General features: G+C 39.0%; 1 protein-coding gene across 3 annotated transcripts in view; it reads right to left on the bottom strand.

Annotated features, from left to right (window-relative positions):
• The window catches only part of efhb (EF-hand domain family, member B), a 67,048-nt gene that overhangs the window by 12,835 nt on the left and 34,320 nt on the right, over positions 1-19,893 (bottom strand). For all 3 annotated transcript variants that reach the window (XM_072252013.1, XM_072252012.1, XM_072252014.1), the window contains 4 exons: positions 19,019-19,148; positions 17,542-17,625; positions 6,490-6,557; positions 4,800-4,954 (listed from right to left, as the gene is read on the bottom strand). In XM_072252013.1, coding sequence (XP_072108114.1) covers positions 4,800-4,954; positions 6,490-6,557; positions 17,542-17,625; positions 19,019-19,148 — 437 coding nt within the window. The remainder of the gene's footprint in view (positions 1-4,799; positions 4,955-6,489; positions 6,558-17,541; positions 17,626-19,018; positions 19,149-19,893) is intronic.

Genomic DNA, 19,893 nt, shown 5'->3' on the forward strand with positions numbered 1-19,893 from the left:
GGATCAAACAAACGAACAATAGAAATCAATCATTTTGGCTCTGACTATTAGAATCATACATTAGATATTCAAATTAAATCTCCATGAGTTTCCATCCATTCACTTTAATATGCAAACAAATTCCTGATTGATTGTGGGTGAGTGGGCTTTAGGCAATTAGGGGTGCACAGTACAGCTAAATTCTCACAAGCTATACATGTTAAGTGACAAATTGATCTTCGACACAAGAGGTGCTGCAGATGCTGGAAGTCTTGAGAAATGCACACTATGTGCTGGAGGAGCTCAGCAGGTCAGGCGGCATCTATGGATAGGAGTAAACAGTTGCCGTTTCGGATTGAGATGAAGTCTTGGATGAAGGACCTTAGCCCGAAACTTTGACTGTTTATTCCCATCCATAGACAAAGGAAACCCCCAAGGTATTCTACACATATGTGAAGAACGGGAGAACTAAAGTCAGGGTAGAGCTGATCAGAGATGAAAGAGGAAACATGTGCCTGAAGTCATAGAAAGTAGGGGAAGTTCTTGAAGAATAACTTACTTCAGCATTCCTCAGTGAGACGCACCTTGACAAATGTGAGGTCAGCATAAAACAGGCTAATGTGCTGGAAGATGTTGTGGTTAAGAAAGAGGATGTGTTAGGTTCTGACAAAAATAAAATTAGGATTGAAAACGCAGCCAAACTGCTGGAGGAACTCAGCAGGTCAGGCAGCATCTATGGAAATGAATGAACAGTCAACGATTTGTCCGAGACCCTTCATCAGGACTGGAAATGAAGGGGAATATGCCAGAATAAAGAGTGGGGGGAGGGGAAGGTTGACAAGCTAAAAGGTGATAGCTGAAGCCAGGTGGGTGGGGGCAGGGGGATGAAGAAAGAAGCCAGGAAGTGACAACTGGAAAAGGCAAAGGGCTGCAGGAGAGGAGAATGGACAACGGGATAAAAGAAAGGAGGTTCCCTTTAGGATAGGTCATTCCTAAGGCTGGATGGGATATACCTCAGGTTACTATGGAAAGTGAAGGAAGAGATTTCTTCACTGTTGGCAATGATCTTTGAATCCACACTGGCCACAGGAGTAATACCAATGTTGAAGAAAGGTAGCAGGGATAATCCTGGGAGATATAGACCTGCGAGTCCTACATTAGTGGTGGGCAAAATATTGGAGAGGATTTATGAACATTTGGATAAGCATCATCTGATCAGGGGTAGTCAGCATGGCTTTGTGAGGGGCAAGTCATGCCTCATAAGTCTGATTGACTTTTTCGAGGAGGTGACGAAACAAATTGATTAGAGTAGTGGGTGTGTAAATTAACTTAGTAAAGTGATTGACAAAGTCCCCAATGGTAAACTCATACAGTAAGTCAGAAAGTATGTGATCCATGGAAACTTGAAAGTGTGGATTTGGAATTGGCTTGTCCAAAGAAAGCAGAGGGTGGTATCAGATGGAGTTATATGACTAGTAGTGTTCCGGGGGGATCTCTTCTGGGAGGCCTTGCTCTCTATGATTTATATAAATAAATTACAATGGTGCTAGAAAGTTTATGAGCCCTGTAGAATTTTCTCTATTTCTGCATAAATATGGCCTAAAATGTGATCAGATCTTCAGGTAAGTCCTAAAACGAGATAAAGAGAACCCAATTAAATAAATACCACAAAAACCATTATACTTGTTCATTTATTCATTGAGAAAAATTATCCAATATTACATGTATTTGTTGGAAAAAGTATATGAACCTCTGGGGTAATGCTATTTGGAGTCAGGTGCTCCAATCAATGAGATGAGATTGGAGATGTAGACTGGAAAGGTTCTTTGCCCTATGAAAAAAAAAAGACATTCAAAGTCAGGTTACTGACAGAGCCTGCTCTTCTCAAGAACGATCTGCTTACGTATACCATGCCTCGGTCAAAACAACTTTCAGGGGACCTTAAAAGAAAAATTGTAGAGATGCATCAAGCTGGAAAAGGCTACAAAAGCTTTTCTAAAGACCTGAGTGTTCATCGGTCCACAGTAAGAGAAATTGTCTGCAAATGGAGGAAATTCAGTCCTGTTGCTACTCTCTCTAGGAGTGGACAACCTGCAAAGATCACATCAAGAGCACAATTTGCATTGCTGAAGGAGGAGAAAAAGAGCCCAAGGGTAACAGCAAGAGACCCTCAGAAATCTCTAGAACTTGCTAAAGTTTCTGTTCATGTGTTTCCTTTAAGAAAAACACAGAACAAGATGGTGTTCATGGAAGGTCACCACGGATGAAACCACTGCTTTCCAAAAAAAAAATTGCTGCATGTCTCAAGTTTGCAAAAGACCACCTGGATGTTCAACAATGCTTCCGGGACAATGTTCTGTGGATAGATGAGACAAGAGTTGAACTTTTTGGCAGAAATGCACATTGCTATGTTTGGAAGGAAAAAGTGTATTGCACACCAATACCAGAACCTCATCCTAACTGTAAAGTATGCTGGAAGGAGCACCATGGTTTGTGGCTGCTTTACTGCCCCAGGGCCTGGACAGCTTGCAATTGTTGAGGGAACAATGAATCCAAAATTGTATCAAGACATTTTACAGGAGAATGTCATGGTAGCGGTCCATCACCTGAAGCTTAATAGAAGTTGGATTATGCAATAAGACAACGATCCAAAACACAAGTGTAAATCAACAACAGAATGGTTTAAAAAGAATTTAAAAATTGTGTTTTGGAATGGCTGAGTCAAAATCCTGACATTAAACCTATAGATATGTGGCAGGACCTGAAGCAAGCAGCTTATACAAGAAAGCCCCACCAACATCCCAGAGATGAAGCAGTTTTGTAGGAAAGAATGGCCTAAAATTCCTCCAAGCCGATGTGCAGGACTGATAAACAGTTACCGGAAACATTTGGTAAAGTTATTGCTGTACAAAGGGGTCACACCAGTTACTGAAAACAAAGGTTCACGTACTTTTTCCAACAATTGTATGTAATATTGAATCATCTTTTGTCACAATAAATTAATGAACAAGTATAATGTATTTTGTGTTATTTATTTAATTGGGTTCTCTTTATCTCGTTTAAGAACTTGTGAAGATCTAATCACATTTTAAGTCATACTTATGCAAAAATAGAAAATTCTACAGGGTTCATAAATTTTCTAGCACCACTGTAGATGAGAACACAAATGGGTAGGTTTGTAAGTTTACAGATGGCATCAAGTTCAGTAGTGTTCTGGATAGTGTAGTAGGTTGACACAGGTTACATCAGGACATTGATAGAATGCAGAACTGATCTGAAAAGTGGCAGATGAAGTGCAATCCAGAAAAGTATGAAGTGATACACTTTGGCAGGTCAAACTCAAAGGCAGAGTACAAGGTTGATGGCATGATTCTTAACATGTGGAGGAACGGAAGGATCTTGGGGTCCAAGTCCATTGATCCTATAAAGTTGGCCACATAACATATTCCATACATGGATTATTGTTTTCAGTTCTGGTCACCTCATTTTGGGAAGGATGTGGAAGCTTCAGGGAGAGTGCAGAGAAGACTTATCAGGGTGTTGCCTGGATTATAGAACATGTCTTTAGAGGAAAGGTTGAGCTAGCCAGGGGATTTCTCCTTAGAGCAAAGCAAGATGAGCGGAGGCTTGATAGAGGTTATGAGACGATAAGAGTGGGCAGTCAGCACATTTTTCCCGGGGTGGCAATGGCTAATACAAGAGGACATACTTTTAAGGTGATTGGAGAAAAGTATAGCGGGAATGTCAGAGGTAACTGTTTTTTTGTACACACAGTATTAAGTAGATGGAACACACTGCTGGATGCTGGAGTTGGTAGTAGAGACAGATTCATTAGGGACAATTGACAGACCCTTAGGTAGGTATATGAATGAAAGAAAAATGGTGGACTATGTGGGGGTGAAGGGTTAGTTTGATCTTGGAGTAGGTTAAAAGGTCAGCACAACAATATGGCCCAAAGGACCTGCACTGTACTGTACTATTCTATGTTCTATTATATATATATTTTTTAAATCCAGATAACTTTTAACTCTTAATAAGAGGAATAGATAGAGTGGATAGCCAGCGCCTCTTCCCCAGGGCACCACTGCTCAGTACAAGAGGACATGGCTTTAAGGTAAGGGGTGGGAAGTTCAAGGGGGATATTAGAGGAAGGTTTTTTTACTCAGAGAGTGGTTGGTGCATGGAATGCACTGCCTGAGTCAGTGGTGGAGGCAGATACACTAGTGAAGTTTAAGAGACTACTAGACAGGTATATGGAGGAATCTAAGGTGGGGGCTTATATGGGAGGCAGGGTTTGAGGGTCGGCACAACATTGTGGGCCGAAGGGCCTGTACTGTGCTGTACTATTCTATGTTCTATGTTCTATTATCCTTTATGATTTGGAATTCTCCTATCTTCTTGAGAACTTATTTTATTCCTAAATATATAACCTAGCATTTTAAGAAGTCTGGTCCAGATATTAACCTATAAAAAGATATATTGACTGACACATAGTACAACTTTCATTCCATGAAGCTTCTCTAGTTCTCAAAATAATGACAGATATATTTCTATCAGAAATAACTTCATTATATACTTTCTAAGTTAAATACTTTCTGCATACCCAAAACTCAAAACATGTTCTTGTAAGGTTATGTATTATTCTCAGCACACTGTTCATTAGCCAAATAATTAGATTAAGGTTAAAATAAAAATGGAAAACAAAAGCACTAATTGCTGGAATCAGATTTTACTTGCTCATTAATTTAAAAATGAGTACTAACTGTGCAACTGTTACATTTTTATAACATTAACAGAAAGCTAATAAGTAAATTACTCACTTTGTCATAATGTTTAAAAGCTTCAAGAAGTGTTCTGAAATTCTGAAAGTTAGCTTTTTTTAAATGCTGACGAATAGTATTTAAGTTGCCCTTTTCCCTATCCTTCTCTCGGTTAAATTTAGTAGGAATCTTATTGTAAATAAGATCTCCAACTCCTGAAATAAAAAATTAATTCATTGCAATGATGCATGGAATAGAGACATTCATTGGATTTGCATATAACTGTAGTGCTCAGAATTTGATTGCAACTTCCAGCTCCGTAGATTCATCTAGAGCAATGGTGCCAATTTGCTTCAATTCAGATTGCAATACACTCAGTCAAATTTGTAAAATAATTCAGTAAAATAGATGAATGGTATTGAACTGAAACATTTATTTCATTCCTTTCTCGACGCAAACTGCCTGAGAATTTTTGCTTTTAATAATGAAAAACATGTTTGCACTTAACCAATATTAGACATATTATAGCACAAATCTGTATGTTATGCCTTTGTGATCTCGGGTGCAATGCCAGACACTTAACTGTACAGTATTTAACATTTAGAAATTACATAATTTAAAGGAATCTTCATGGCTTGCAAGTTAGTTGCTCATTGATTTTAACACATGTTGATTGGTATAAGGTATGATTTAGTCTTTCCAGGTCTTGTTCATTGCAAAGTACACAAGAAGCTTTTGCTTCAAGTATTTAGCAAAATCCAACTTTTGCTAGGAAAGCCACCAACCACAATGATGTTAAATCACAGACATCTCATAATAAGTGCCACAACTAGGAGAGCTTTAATTCATTCATGATGATCACTGTCTCTATAAAAATTGCTCTAATTGAATTTCAGAACAAGGTCATAGAGCTGTGGCCTACTCCAGTTCCCATGATATTCCATTTTACTTTGCTCCAGGAACTTCAGGAATTTAAAGTCAATTAAATATTGCCTTATCATAGAATATTGCATTACCCTTGGATTGTTTACATTGGTATATTAATTTATTAAAACATAAACTTTTGTCATTTTCAAGCTCTTGTCTCAGAATTGCCTACTTACTGCCACATGTAACTATCCAAATTCTCTCAGTATTAAAAACCAACATTATTAAATCCTTATGAACTTTCCATCAATGAGAATCTCATCAATATTCCACGTTCCAACTCTCCAATTGTCTTATGTTGTAAGAGAACATATAAATCAGACAGTGTCAGTATCTGTATTCATATAAAAGGTATGGATTCTATTACTGGTAATTTGAATAATTAGAAATTTATCCTCATGATCACAATAGCCAAATACAATAAAGCTTTTTAATAAAACAGCTCACAATGCATTACTTTCCAATGCTATGTGAGCCAAATCAATTATTTCTAGAGTCATAACTCAGCCTTTTGCATCTCTCGTAGATGCTCTCTGCTGGTAGAAAAAAGGATGACCTCTCACAACCTCGGAATATCCCTCAGGCTTTACATAGTAGATTTATGCCACACTACAGACTTGTCTGTCAGCTCATGAAAATTAACCAAGGTGAACTCTCTACTTCCAAAGAAAGAAGTGCAAATAAATACATATATATATGCAAATGAAGCTTAAAGTTTCAAGATAATATCTTAGTGTTCATCCACTTTAAACCAATGTACATGCCAATGTTAATCTGGCATGTTTATTCATCTGGAAATATCAGTTTAACTTTACATCATTACCATACTCATCAGGATGCAGCAGGACACCAAATGTATGATTAGGGGGAACCTTCAGCGTATCTACAATTCTGAAAGAACGAAAGAGAAAAAAAAAACAAAGAAAATTCTTAATGGCAGCAATAAATTTCGAAATGAGTGAATATAATACAAAGACAGATTTGACTTACTGCCTAAATACTGCACCTCCAAGGTTCCCAAATTGTTAGCCAGCAATATCGGGGACATCCCACCCAAAGAATATCACTCGAAGTTGTGAATAAAAACATAGAACAACCAACACTGAAGTAGCCATTAGTAGATAGTTCCACAACTTTCCCTGTTCATAGTTAATTTGCCTTTTGGCACCTACCACCATTACTGATGGCCCTGCTGGAGAATTACCCTGCAGTTTTCCTGTGATACAATAGCTTGCTGAATGTGGAGCCAGGAGAAATATCTCTCCTCTTCCACCATCTCACCAACCCACTTTTGACTGCTAATGCACCCAGCCCCTCTGAGGTGTCCCTGAGTTGAGTCTGAGGTCCACAACTTTGAGGTGACCCTATTTCTCTTCCCCAGAAGGTCAGCCTATCTCCAACCTAACACTATCTTCTACCTTTGCTTCAGTATTCAACAGGGAAAAAGACCTTGGCAATTGTGGAGTTGACTTACAGCGGACTGAAATGCTTGAGCATATAGACATTAAGAAAGAGGATGTGCTGGAGCTTTAGAAAAGCATTAAGTTAGATAAGTGACCGGGACCAGATGACATATACCCCAGGCTACTGTGGGAAGCGAAGGGGGAGTTTGCAGAGCCTCTTGCAATGATCTTTGCATCATCAATAGGGCAGGTAGAAGTACCAGAGGATTGCAAATGTTGTTCCCTTGTTCAAGAAAGGGAGTAGAGATAACCCAGGAAATTATAGGCCAGTGAGTCTGACTTCAATGGTGGCTAAGCTGATGGAGAAGATCCTGGGAGGCAGGATTTATGAACATTTGGAGAGGTATAATATGATTAGGAATAATCAGCGTGGCTTTGTCAAGGGCAGGTCGTGCCTTACGAGCCTGATTGAATTCTTTAAGGATGTAACAAAACACATCGATGGAGGAACAGCAAAGGATGTAGTGTATATGGATTTCAGTAAAGCATTTGACAAGGTTCCCCATGCTAGGCCTCTTCAGAAAGTAAGAAGGCATTGGATCCAAGGAGACCTTGCTTTGTGGATCCAGAATTAGCTTGCCCACAGAAGGCAAAGGGTGGTTATAGGTGGTTCATATTCTACATTGAGGTCAGTGACCAATGGTGCAAGGATCTGTACTGGGGCCTCTCCTCTTTGTGACTTTTATAAATGACCTGGATGAAGAAGTAGAAGGATGGGTTAGTAAGCTTACTGTTGATACAAAGGTTAGGGGTGTTGTGGATAGTGTGGAGGGTTGTCAAAGGTTACAGCATGACATCGATAGGATGCAGAACTGGGCTGAGAAGTGGCAGATGGACTTCAACCCAGATAAGTGTGAAGTGGTTCATTTTGGGAAGTCAAATCTGAAGACAGAATATAATATTAATGGTAAGACTCTTGGCAGTGTGGAGGATCTGAGAGATCTTGGGATCCGTGTTGATAGGACAATCAAAGCTGCAGCGCAGATTGAATCTGTGGTTAAGAAGGCATACGGTGTATTGGCCTTCATCAATTGTGGGATTGAGTTCAGGAGCCATGAGGTAATATTACAGCTGTATAGGACCATGGTCAGACCCCACTTAGTGTACTGTGTTCAGTTCTGGTCACCTCACTACAGGAAGGATGTGGATACTATAGAGAGAGTGCAGAGGAGATTTTCAAGGATGTTGCCTGGATTGGGGAACATGCCTTATGAGAATATGTTGAGTGAACTTGGCCTTTTCTCCTTGGAGTGACAGAGGATGAGCTGTAACCTGATTGAGGTGTATAAGATGATGAGAGGCATTGATCGTGTTGATAGCCAGAGGCTAACACGAAGGGGCATAATTTTAAGGTGTTTGGAAATAGGTACTGAGGGGATGTCAGGGGTAGGTTTTTCACGCGGATAGTGGTGGGAGTGTGGATTGCACTGCTGGCAGTGGTGGTGGAAGCAGATACATTATAACTCACCACTTCTTCATCCAGGTCATTTATAAAAACCTCAAAGAGGAGGGGTCCCAGTACAGATCCTTTTAAGGGCCTCTTACATAGGTACGTGGAGCTTAGAAAAATAGAGGGCTATGCACTAGGGAAATTCTAGGCAGTTTCTAAAGTAGGTTACATGGTCGGCACAACATTGTGGGCTGAAGGGCCTGTAATGTGCTGTAGATTTCTATGTTCTATAGTGGTTCATATCCAAGGCTATGACCACCCAGCATCACTCTAAAACTCTATCACTTATCTTTCAAGTTTCCTTTCGCAGGGCTCCAAGCATAAAAATGTGAGAAAATAGAAACAGGAAAGGCCACTCAACCCCTCAAGACTGTCCCACAATTCAGTATAATCATGGTGGATTGAACCCAGGCCTCATTTCCTTTTCTCTGCCAGTTTCCACAGCTTTTCATTCTTTGATCTTTCAAACATGGGATATCTGCTTCCACTTTAAATACCACATATTATCTAGCATCCACAGCCCTCTGGGGTAGAGAATTCCAGAACTTCACCACCCTCTGTGACAAAAGGTTTAACTATGTTTTAACTATGTTGTTAGGAAAATGTCAGACATGGGACATCTTCCAGAGTTATGGAATAGGGTTAGCAGGCATTAGCACAAACAAGAACCAGTCTTCAAAAAAACCTGCTAATATGAAAAATACAAGCAGCACTTTGAAACTTGGATACTTAACATTCCAATTTTTTTTTCCCAAATAGATTGTCCCTTTCTTTTTTGGGCAGCCCTGTTCTTCTTCACCTACTTATGATACTTAATTCGTCTTCTTATACAATTCATATGTTTAATATTATTAGCAGCATCTACATCTCATAAAACAAAGGTTTGAGCATCAGAGTATAATATATTCAAAACTGCCTTTAGCCTATTTTGTTAATTACACTTTAGTTTAACAAATTGATTACATCAAAAAATTAATGATTCCAGTTAATACTGATCCATAATGTATGTTTAGATAGAACATAAAGATATACAACTAATGGTGGATAAACGGTGTGAAAACTTAATGCTTATTGATTGCTGGTCATACATATTTCATGTATTTCTGAACATTGCAATTTGGAAAAGTTCCAAAAATTGACTGATATTTTAAGGTCGATGTCTGCAACTTAGAACAAATTAAAGAGTAAGTATTAGTGCATACACTTATGTTATTATTTTCCTTAATTTTAATATCTGATTTATGTTTCTAACAGAGATTCAGCTGGACTAAAGCAATCATACAACAGTTCCTATCGAATCAGCTCCTCCTAATTCCAGTTTGATAAGTAAGACCTGGATAAAGAAACAAAAGGGAGGAACAGCCATTTTGTTTAATAATTCTTATCAGTGTAAGCAGATATCATATGAAACATTTGCATCTTTTGAATATCTTGCACTTCAGTTGAAATCTTCCTGTCATGCTTTATTTTTAACTATATATATATATATATACATATATGCCACCAAAATACTTTGCAACCTTTTTTGATGACTTTTCTGAACTACTGTCTATTGTTTGCATTGACTTTGACTGGGTAGTCATAGTTGGTGATTTTAATATTCATGTTGATAACCCCAAGGGCAGTAGAGCTAATGAACTATTCTGCATCCAGGACACCCATGGACTGACACAACTTGTGACAGCATCCACACAGCGCAAGGGCCACAATCTCGACCTACTCATTTCCAAAGTTCTTAACATTTCTGAGGTTGTGGTAACTGATGTTGGTCTTTCTAATCTTTTCTGTTTTTTTTTAAATTACTATGTTTCAATCCACTAGCGCTCAAACAGAGGTAATCACAAAATGGTTTATCACTGAAAACACCAAGGTATTATTCAAGCAGGCATTTTCTCTCACACCTGCCCTCTCTCGTGTCTGTCAATGATCTTGTAGACCATCTCAACTCTAAAAGTACAGATGTCGTTGATGCAATTGCCCCCACAAAAGTAATTTCTAGAAAGAAAAAAGCACCACGGAGAAACACCTTGCTGGTTAACCTCCAAAAAAGAGAGTGTTGAAAAGCTGAACACAGGTGGCAGAAACAAAATACCAGGTCCATTACAACAGTTATAAAGAAACACTTTGTATTTATAACTTAGAGTTGATATGTGCAAGGCAGTCCTTCTTCTGATATTATAAACAAAAACAGCAATATGCACATGCCTTATTTGCTACAGTTGATAGGTTCACGCATCCTCCTGTATCAGTAGTGCCCGAACTTCTATCTACAAAGTCAGGTAATGACCTTGTGTTCTTTTTTACTGACTAAATTCAGAAGATTAGACATGCTGTCAGCGTCTCTGCATCAGGTCAGAAGTCAGTGCAATCCTTTCCCTCACTTAGAACTTAGTTAAGATGACACAGTTCAAACCTATTGACTATAAAACTCGAAGAAATTGTGCTACACCTGAAATCCTCCTCCCGTTCCCTTGACATTTTACCTGCAAACTTTTATTGAAATGTTTTTAATTGCGTGGCACCAGACATACTGCAAATAGTCCACACTTCTCTTCTATCAGGCTGCTACCCAAAGCACTGTACCCTGCAGTTATTAAGCCTCTTTTAAAAAAGAACAAACCAGATGCCTCAGTAATTAATAACTACAGGCTTATATCAAAATTACTATGTTTAAGTAAAATCATTGAAAAGATTGTTTACCAACAACTTAACAGCTTTTTAGCACTAAGCAACTGTACAGATGCTTTCCAGTCTGGATTTTGACAACACCATAGCACTGAGACTGTTCTGGTTAAGGTTTTAAATGACATCGTCTAAAAACATGATGATGATAAAACTTCAGTTTTGGTTCTGCTGCTTTTGACACAGATGATCATGGCATTTTACTGGACAGATGGAAAACTGTGTGGGACTTTACAATACAGTCCTAAAGTGGTTTAAATTGAATTTACAGGACAGGGACTATTTTGTATCAATTGGTAGCTACATATCTGACCAAACAAAAATGACCTGCAGAGTGCCTCGTGTCCATACTAGGGCCTCTTCTGTTTAACATGAGCTCCCACTAGCTCAAATCATGGGGAGCAACAAAATATCTTATCATAATTATGCGGATGATACTCAGATTTATACAACGGTGTCATCAAGTGACTATGGTGTCATACGGTTACTAAAAAATCTGTATTGAACAAACCACTGATTGAAAGTTCCAAAATTTCCTCCTGTTAAACAAAGAGAAAACTGAAATAATTGTTTTTGGTGTCAAAAATGAACGATTAAAAGTCAGTGCTCACTTAGAATCCCTGTCGTTACAGTCCACAAACCAAGTCAGAAACCTTGGTTTTGTGATGGACTCCGACTTAAATTAACACAATTACAAAGTCAGCCTACTACCAACTTAAAAATACAGCGAGAGTTAAAGGGCTTAAGTCTCAGCAAGATTTAGAAAAACTCGCCCATGCATATATTTTTAGTAGGCTTGACTATTGTAAAGGTGTTTTCACAGGTCTCTGTAAAAAATTTCCCCAGATAGCTGCAGCTCATTCAGAACGTGCTGCTAGAGTTCTCAGTAAGACCAAGAAAGTAGAACACATCACTCCAGCTCTCAGATCACTACACTGGCTTCCTGTCCGTCAGAGGATTGACTTTAAAATGTTACTTCTGGTTTATGAAGCACTGAATGGTCTAGGGCCAAAATACATCTCCGATCTCTTGCTGCATTGTGAACCTTCCCAAGTTCTCAGGTCATCTGGGGTGGGTTTGATTACCATCCCCAGGTTTAAAACTAAACATGGTGAAGCAGCTTTTAGTTACTATGCCCCACATATCTGGAATAACCTTCCAGAGGATCTGAAATCTGCCCCAACTTTAGGCTCTTTTACAACGAGGCTTAAAACTTCCTTTTCGCTGTAGCTTTTAATTAGAATCTCCTGCACTTTAACTTCTATTTCTTTATTATGTGTGATTTTACTCTCTTTATATTGTCTGAAATTTGATGTTTGATTTTTATATCTTGTTTTATGTAAAACACTTTGAACTGCCTTGTGTTTGAAAAGTGCTATACAAATAATCTTGCCTTGCCTTGCCTTGCCTTGCCTTGCCTTGCCTTAATTCTATGCCAGAGGATGGTGACTCTTTGCAAGCTGCTGATCTATTTGTTACACTTATCAAGGTTCCTTAAGGCTGTTGTATCCAGCGTGGCAGTGGGAATAAGCTCCCACTGCCTAATAAATGTTCCCAAAGGCAAATGCCTCAAATAGTCTCTGACAACCAAGTCCAGTTCCTGGCCTTCACGTGTGGCTTAGCTACTAGGCCCAGTGGAATCGTTTCCACTGACAGGAGAAGGGGCAAAGGTGGATTATTGGCACCTTAAAACCAGTTGCTTCTGATAGATGGGGCTCATCAGCTGAGGATGGCAGCTCAACTAGGAGAAGGAGAACTCTGATCTCAAACCTCCACTGCCTTAAGGCTATACCCACTCAAGGGGAAGGCTTCAGGAGTAAACCCAGAGGGAAAAATCCGGAGCAGGAGTCCCTAAGGCAGTCCTTCATTGAGTTCACACAGACTGGCAACTCCTGCAATGCTGCTGGTACCAAACTGTATTGGTCTCTGCCGTTCCTTTGGGTTCGTCAGATATGTGGAGAGGAGTTGTTGTTACAAGTGCAACAGCTTACACTCCATATTGTAGTGCCCTGGCTCGCGTATCTAGACAGCTAGGACGGGATATCCATGGTCAGTGGCTTCACTTATTATGGCTTTTTTGCTCTTTAAAATCTCAATTCTAAGAATATGAACTGCACTTTATCTGTAACTGTAATACTGCAGTTTCCATTGTTTTCTTTTCTCCTGTCTCAATATATTGATGTATGGAATCATCTGACTGGATGGCACACAGTAAGGATTTTCACGCTTTCTCAGTACATGTGATTATAATAAACCAATTCCAATTCTAACATATACATATCCTAGAGATTTATTGTAATATCTGTATGATGGCATTTATTCCATTCTATTGTTCGCTGGGAAATTTAAGATCTGATAATTGATAGAAAGAACAGCGTTTACTGCCCATCTCTAATTGCCCCAGGGATATTTTATGAGTAAGCTACATTTTATTAGACGTGAGGAGTCACATACAAATCAGACTGGCTAAGAACTCCTGATTTCCTTCCCTAAAGTATGCTAATGAACCAAATGGGTTTTCACAACAATCCTTTGGTTTTTGGTGCCTGTTTTAACTATAGATCTGTCTTTAATGCCAGTTTATTAATTGAATGTAAATTCTACAGTTTTGATCACAGACTCTGGATTGGTGGTCCAGGCTTCTGGATTGCTAATCTGGTAATTTAACCACTATGTCACCACCAGCTAAAAATAGAAAAATAGTAAGCAGTACTAAGCAGTAAACAAATATTAAATACAGATCATAGGGGATAAGTAACTATAAATAAGGACCACTCCCACTGAATCCAGATAGCCTAATAGCAGAAAGAAGGTATCTACATTAAACTAGGAAAATGAGCAATGGACATGGAATAATAATCATGAGAAATTACAGCTATCCTGAAATTAACTGGCCGTCAGTGTTGGGAAAAGCGAACAAGGGAATGGAGTTCAGATAATGTGTATGGGATTTCTTCCTAATATAGTGTGCAAGAAAGCCAAAAAGGAAAGACTAACAACTCACTTTGATTATCAGGGATGAATGGCAGCAAGCAAGATAATTAAAATCAGAATAAATTCTAGCGAATAGTGAATCTACTATAACAATTACTGAGAAGGAAACAAATAGGATAAAGGTCACATACTTCCAATGCACTGACAAGCAATGTTGTGCAAATGTGAAAATTTTAAACTATATGGTGAGTCCAGGAAAAGTATACACAACTAAAATAAGAATGAATTAAGCACTAATGGGGCACTATGAATGAATAAAACTACTGGGAGAGAAATTCATCCTTCTTCATTAACACAAATCATGCCTTCTTCAATTTCAAATCTGTTTTTATCTTCTGGTTTCTTTGGGTCAAGATGACCTGCTTCTACCAAAGCTTTAAAAGTTCCAATATGACTGATGAGGGCTTAGGGACACCCGCTCTGGATTTTTCCTCTGGGCTTACTCTCAAAGCCTTCTCCATGAGTATGTATAGCCACAAGGTAGCAGAGGTTTGACGTCAGAGGCTTCCTTCTAGATGAGCTGCCAACCATGCCCAATGAGCCCCATCATGGGATCCGCAGACTCTGGTGCAGGTGGGGTGGGCCAGTAGGTAGTTTAGGAGCTGGTGATTGCTTCCATCATTTACAGTGTTTTTCTGTGCTCTGGACAAATTTGCTTTCTCTATTCATATAAAACAATAACATTAAGCCACTGGGAGGCCTCATATGAAACTGTCACAGATAGGAGCAGAACATGTCATTCAGCCCGTCAAGTATGTCTGCCAATCCAGCATGGATGATTTATTATCCCTCTCAACCCTGTTCTTCAGCCCTCTCCCTGCAACCTTTGAGACTCTGTTTAGTCTAGAACCCATCAACCTCTGCTTTAAATACACCCAAAGAAATAGCCTGCACAGCTGTCTGTGGCAATGAATTCTCTGGTAAAGAAATGTTTCCTCATCTCTGTTGTAAATGGATGCTTCTCAATTCTGAGGCTGTGCTTTCTGGTCCAAGACTTCCCCAATCTAGGAAACATCCTCTCCACATTCACTCTGTCTAAGCCTTTCAATATTCAATAGGTTTCAATGAGATATCCCCTCATTCTTCCAAACTCCAGCAAGTACAAGCCCAGAGCAATCAAGTGCTCCTCATATGTTAACCCTTTATTCCTGGGATAATTCTCATGAACATTCTCTGGACCGTTTCCAATGCCAGTATATCTTTTCTTCGATAAGGGGCCCATAACTACTCCAAGTGTGGTCAGATCAATGCCTTACAAAGCTGCAGCATTACAAGGCAACATTGCTTTTATATTATAGTCCTCTCGAAATGAATGCTAACATTGCATTTGCTTTCATTACCACCAACTCAAGTTAACCTTTAAGGAATCCTGCACAAACCCTCCCAAGACCTTTGGCAAGTCTGATTTTTGAATTTTTCCCCCATTTAGAAAATAGTCCACACCATTATTCCTTCTGCCAATGTTTATGACCATGCACTTCCCTACACCATATTCTATCTGCCATTTCTTTGCCCATTCCCCCAATCTGTCTAAGTCCTTCTGCATCCTTCAGAAGGCACTCTGCTACTTCAACACTATCTACCCCTCCACCTATCTTCATATCATCTGCAAATCTGGCCACAAAGACATCAATTCCTTCATCCAAATCATTGACAAACAGTATAAAGTGAGAAGAAGTGGTCCCAGTACCGACCCCTGCAGCACACCATGAACCACCAGCAGCCAACCAGAAAACATTGCCTTTATTTCCACTCTCTGCCTCCTGCCAGTCAATCTTCTATCCATGCTAGTATCTTTTCCGTAACACCATTGGTTCTTATCTTACTAAGCAGCCCTATGTGTGGTTCCTCCTCAAAGGCCTTCTGAAAATCCAGATAAACAACAGCCATTGATTCTGCTTTGTCTATCCTGCCTGTTATTTCCTCAAAGAATTCCAATAGATTTGTCAAGCAGGATTTCCTCTTGGGAAAACCATGCCTATTTTATCATGTGCCTCCTAGTACCCTGAAACCTCACCCTTAATAATAGATTCCAACATCTTTCTAATCACTGAAGTCAGGCTAACTGGCCTATATTTCCTTTATAAAGAGTGGAGTGACATTTGCAATTTTCCAGTCCTCCAGAATCATACCAAAATCTAGTAATTCTTGAAGGATCATTACTAATGCCTCTACAATCTCTTCAGCTACCTCCTTCAGACCCTGGGCCGTAGTCCATCTTGTCCAGATGACTTATCTACCTTCAGACTTTTCAGCTTCCCAAGTACCTTCACCTTAGTAATTGCAATGACACTAACTTCTGCCCACTGACACTCTACAGTGAAGACTCATGCAAAACATTCAAGTTTGTCCGCCATTTCTTTATCCTCCATTACTATCTCTCAAGCATCATATTTCTGCAGTCCGATATCCACTCTCACCTCACTTTTACTCTCTATATACCTGAAAAAAACTTATTGTATCCTCTTTTATATTATTGGCTAGCTACCTTTGTATTCAATCTGTTCTCTTTATGGCTTTTTAAATTGCCTTCCGTATGTTTTTAAAAGCTTCCCAATCCTCTACCTTCCCATTAATTTTTGCAATGACATATGCTCTCTCTTTTGTTTTTATACTGTGTTTGACCTCCCTTGTCAGCCACATTTGCTCTTTACAATACTTCTTCATCTTTGGGATGTATCTTTCCTGCACCTCCTGAATTTCCCCCTGAAGCACTACCCATTGCTGTTTTGCTGTCATCTCTGCTAGTGTCACCTTCCAATCAACTTTAGCCAGCTCCTCTCTCATGCCTTTATAAATCCCTTTACTCCACTGTAACACTGATACATCTGATTTTAGTTTCTCCTCAAAGTGTAGGATGAATCCTATCATGTAATGATCACTGCCTTCTAAGACTTCCTTTATCTTAAGCTTCCTAATCAAATATGGGTCATTACATAACACCAATCCAAAATTGTCATTCCCCTAGTGGCCTCAACCATTTGTAGAAAGCCATTTCATAGGCATTCTACAAATTCCATCTCTTGGGATCCAGCACCAGCCTGATTTTCTCAGTCTCCCTGCGTATTGAAATCCCCCATCATTAATGTAACATTGGCTTTCTTACACGCCTTTTCTATCTCAATTCCATCTCCAGATCTCATAGGCTTGGGGCAGAAAAAAAATTAAGGGCTAGTTCTTCACTGTTTCTGCAGAGGATCCATCTGTATATTTCTCACATTCACAATTTTCAGGAAAATCATAACTAATAATATCAATGTTTCCCACAAAACTTCACTTGACTTACGGATCAAGGACTTTTCCAACTTGATGACGTGTTTTTTCTCTGTAGTCATCAATTTTTTTTGATACAATCTTTGCAGACTTTTGCCTAGAAAGAATTGGAAATTAGAACTGTGAGGGAAGAAACAAAGATGCTGGAAATACTCAACAGTTCAGGTAGCATCTATGGAATGAAACATTAGCTCTGCTTCTTTTTCCACAGATGTCGCTGACATCAAGTATTCCAACGTCTACAAGTATTGTGAGTACTACACGTACATTTATACACTTTATTGGGAGATCTACCAATTCTAATTAACAACCCAATAGCATTGATTTTATATAAACTGTGTACTGATAGCTTTCATGCATTCTATTTTACATTTCTTTAAAAGGTGATCAGTATGACAATGTATCTGCCAAAATCTCAGTTAGCACCTACTTTAATACATGTATTAAGTGTAGGCATTACTGGAGCAGCCAGTGTGAATTCCAAAGCTCTAATCCTGGAAATAATCAACCTTTGTAAATTGGTTCAAATCATTAAGTGAAGATAATCATACAATGCTATTCAAAGGGTTTTATCAGAATAGCAGCAATGAAATTGGTCTTGAAATTCCTCCCTAGTCAATAGCACGAAATAATTACATCAATGTATTGTCCAAAATTTATATTCATATGCACAAGTACATGCAGCACTGGCGCAGTGAAAACTTGCAGCAGCATCACAGGCACAGAGCTTCATATAAGCAGCATTCACAAGAGAAGCACAGAATAATCATTAAATTATACACAACTTATCAAGAAAAAACAAATTGCAAAGAAACGAAGTCCATTTTAGTGCGGAGTGTTCAGACAGGTCATGATGTTGCTAAAATAAATTGGTAATTAGCATTTTGCCTGTTGGTTCAAGAACTGAATGGTTGAAGGGAAGTTGCTGTTCTCGAATCTGGTGGGTGGGACTTCAGGTAACTCCTGCCCTATGGTAGCCATGAAAAGATGGCATGTCCTGGATGGTGGTAATCTTTGATAACAGATGTTGCCTTCCTGAAGCAGTGCCCCCAATGGACATTACCATTGGTGGGAAGGGACATGCTCATGATGTCCACTACTCTCCACAGCTTCTTATATTCCTGTGCAGTCAAAATGCCACAGTAGACCATGATGCAACCTGTCAAGATACTTTCAATAGTATAATGTAAAGTATTTAAAAAGTCAAGGAAAATGAGAGAGAGGCACAAAAAACATGATTTAAACCCCATTATGATCCTTTTGTTAAGCATTGAGATGGTCTTTTACATTCCAATGGTTATTTTGAAGTCACTGATCTTCTGACAGTTCAGTCACATTTCTGTCTCAGTCTTAGTAAAGCCTGGCAGTAAATTTACAAATCAATCAATGTACAAACCCAACGGCTATGTTTCATTCAGGATATCATGCTTCACCTGGGAAGAGAGAAACAGGATTTCAGCACAGCACCAATCTTTGTAATGAATACTTACTGTTGCAGTTCAGTTAACCAGCGCAATGATTTTGCAGCCAATCGTCCATCACTGAAATAAGGAGTCTCTATTCCAAATGCACTTTCTTTGCTGATTCTTGACCAATTGTACTTTCTATCCACCTGCTCCCCTATGGAAATAGCTTAAATCAGTATAACATTGGAATTTCTTGCTTTGTTTCTGCTCAGCAAAATGTACCATTATAAATTATTCATGGGGAAGAATTAAAAACAAAGTGAAACAACTTTTCCATCTTTGTTGATGATAATCAAAACAAAACTGCATGCTGAGCATTTTGATTTAGATTGATGATTTCAGTTAAGTTCAAGGTCTACCTTTCACACCTTCAAAAAGCAACCTGCTACTACATTGCTCACTAACCATCCCATTATGCAATCTGTGACCACGTAAAAATGGAATCAGTTTGGTCTCTGGATGGTTGCTAAATCAATCTTATATATTGCACACCTGAAGGAAATTCCAAATAACAATTGCTCGAAGACTCATAGATTCATAAACGCATAGAGCCAAAGAAGCAGATAAGAAGTCCCCTTGCCCATCATGAAAATTACTGTCCTGGTTATTACCAAATCCAGATTTTATGCCAAACTGAGTCACTTATCAGACTCCAATCTTAATCCTTCATGTAGAAAACTACAATAGTTTACGTACTTGTGGATGCAGTGGATTCCAGTTAACTAGGCCATTGTTTAATCAGGGCAGTCATTCATTTAGGAGAACTCTTAAGAACAAAAACCAAATCGAGAAAATAGCCAGGACTTCCCTCATTTATTTGGGGCACTATGCCACTTAACTGGGGCAGGAGACTGTTGCTGATCAATTTCTAACCATCATCAGTTGCATGCACTTGCCTG

This window comes from Mobula birostris, chromosome 3 (genome assembly GCF_030028105.1).
Source record: "Mobula birostris isolate sMobBir1 chromosome 3, sMobBir1.hap1, whole genome shotgun sequence".
NCBI lineage: Eukaryota > Metazoa > Chordata > Chondrichthyes > Myliobatiformes > Myliobatidae > Mobula > Mobula birostris.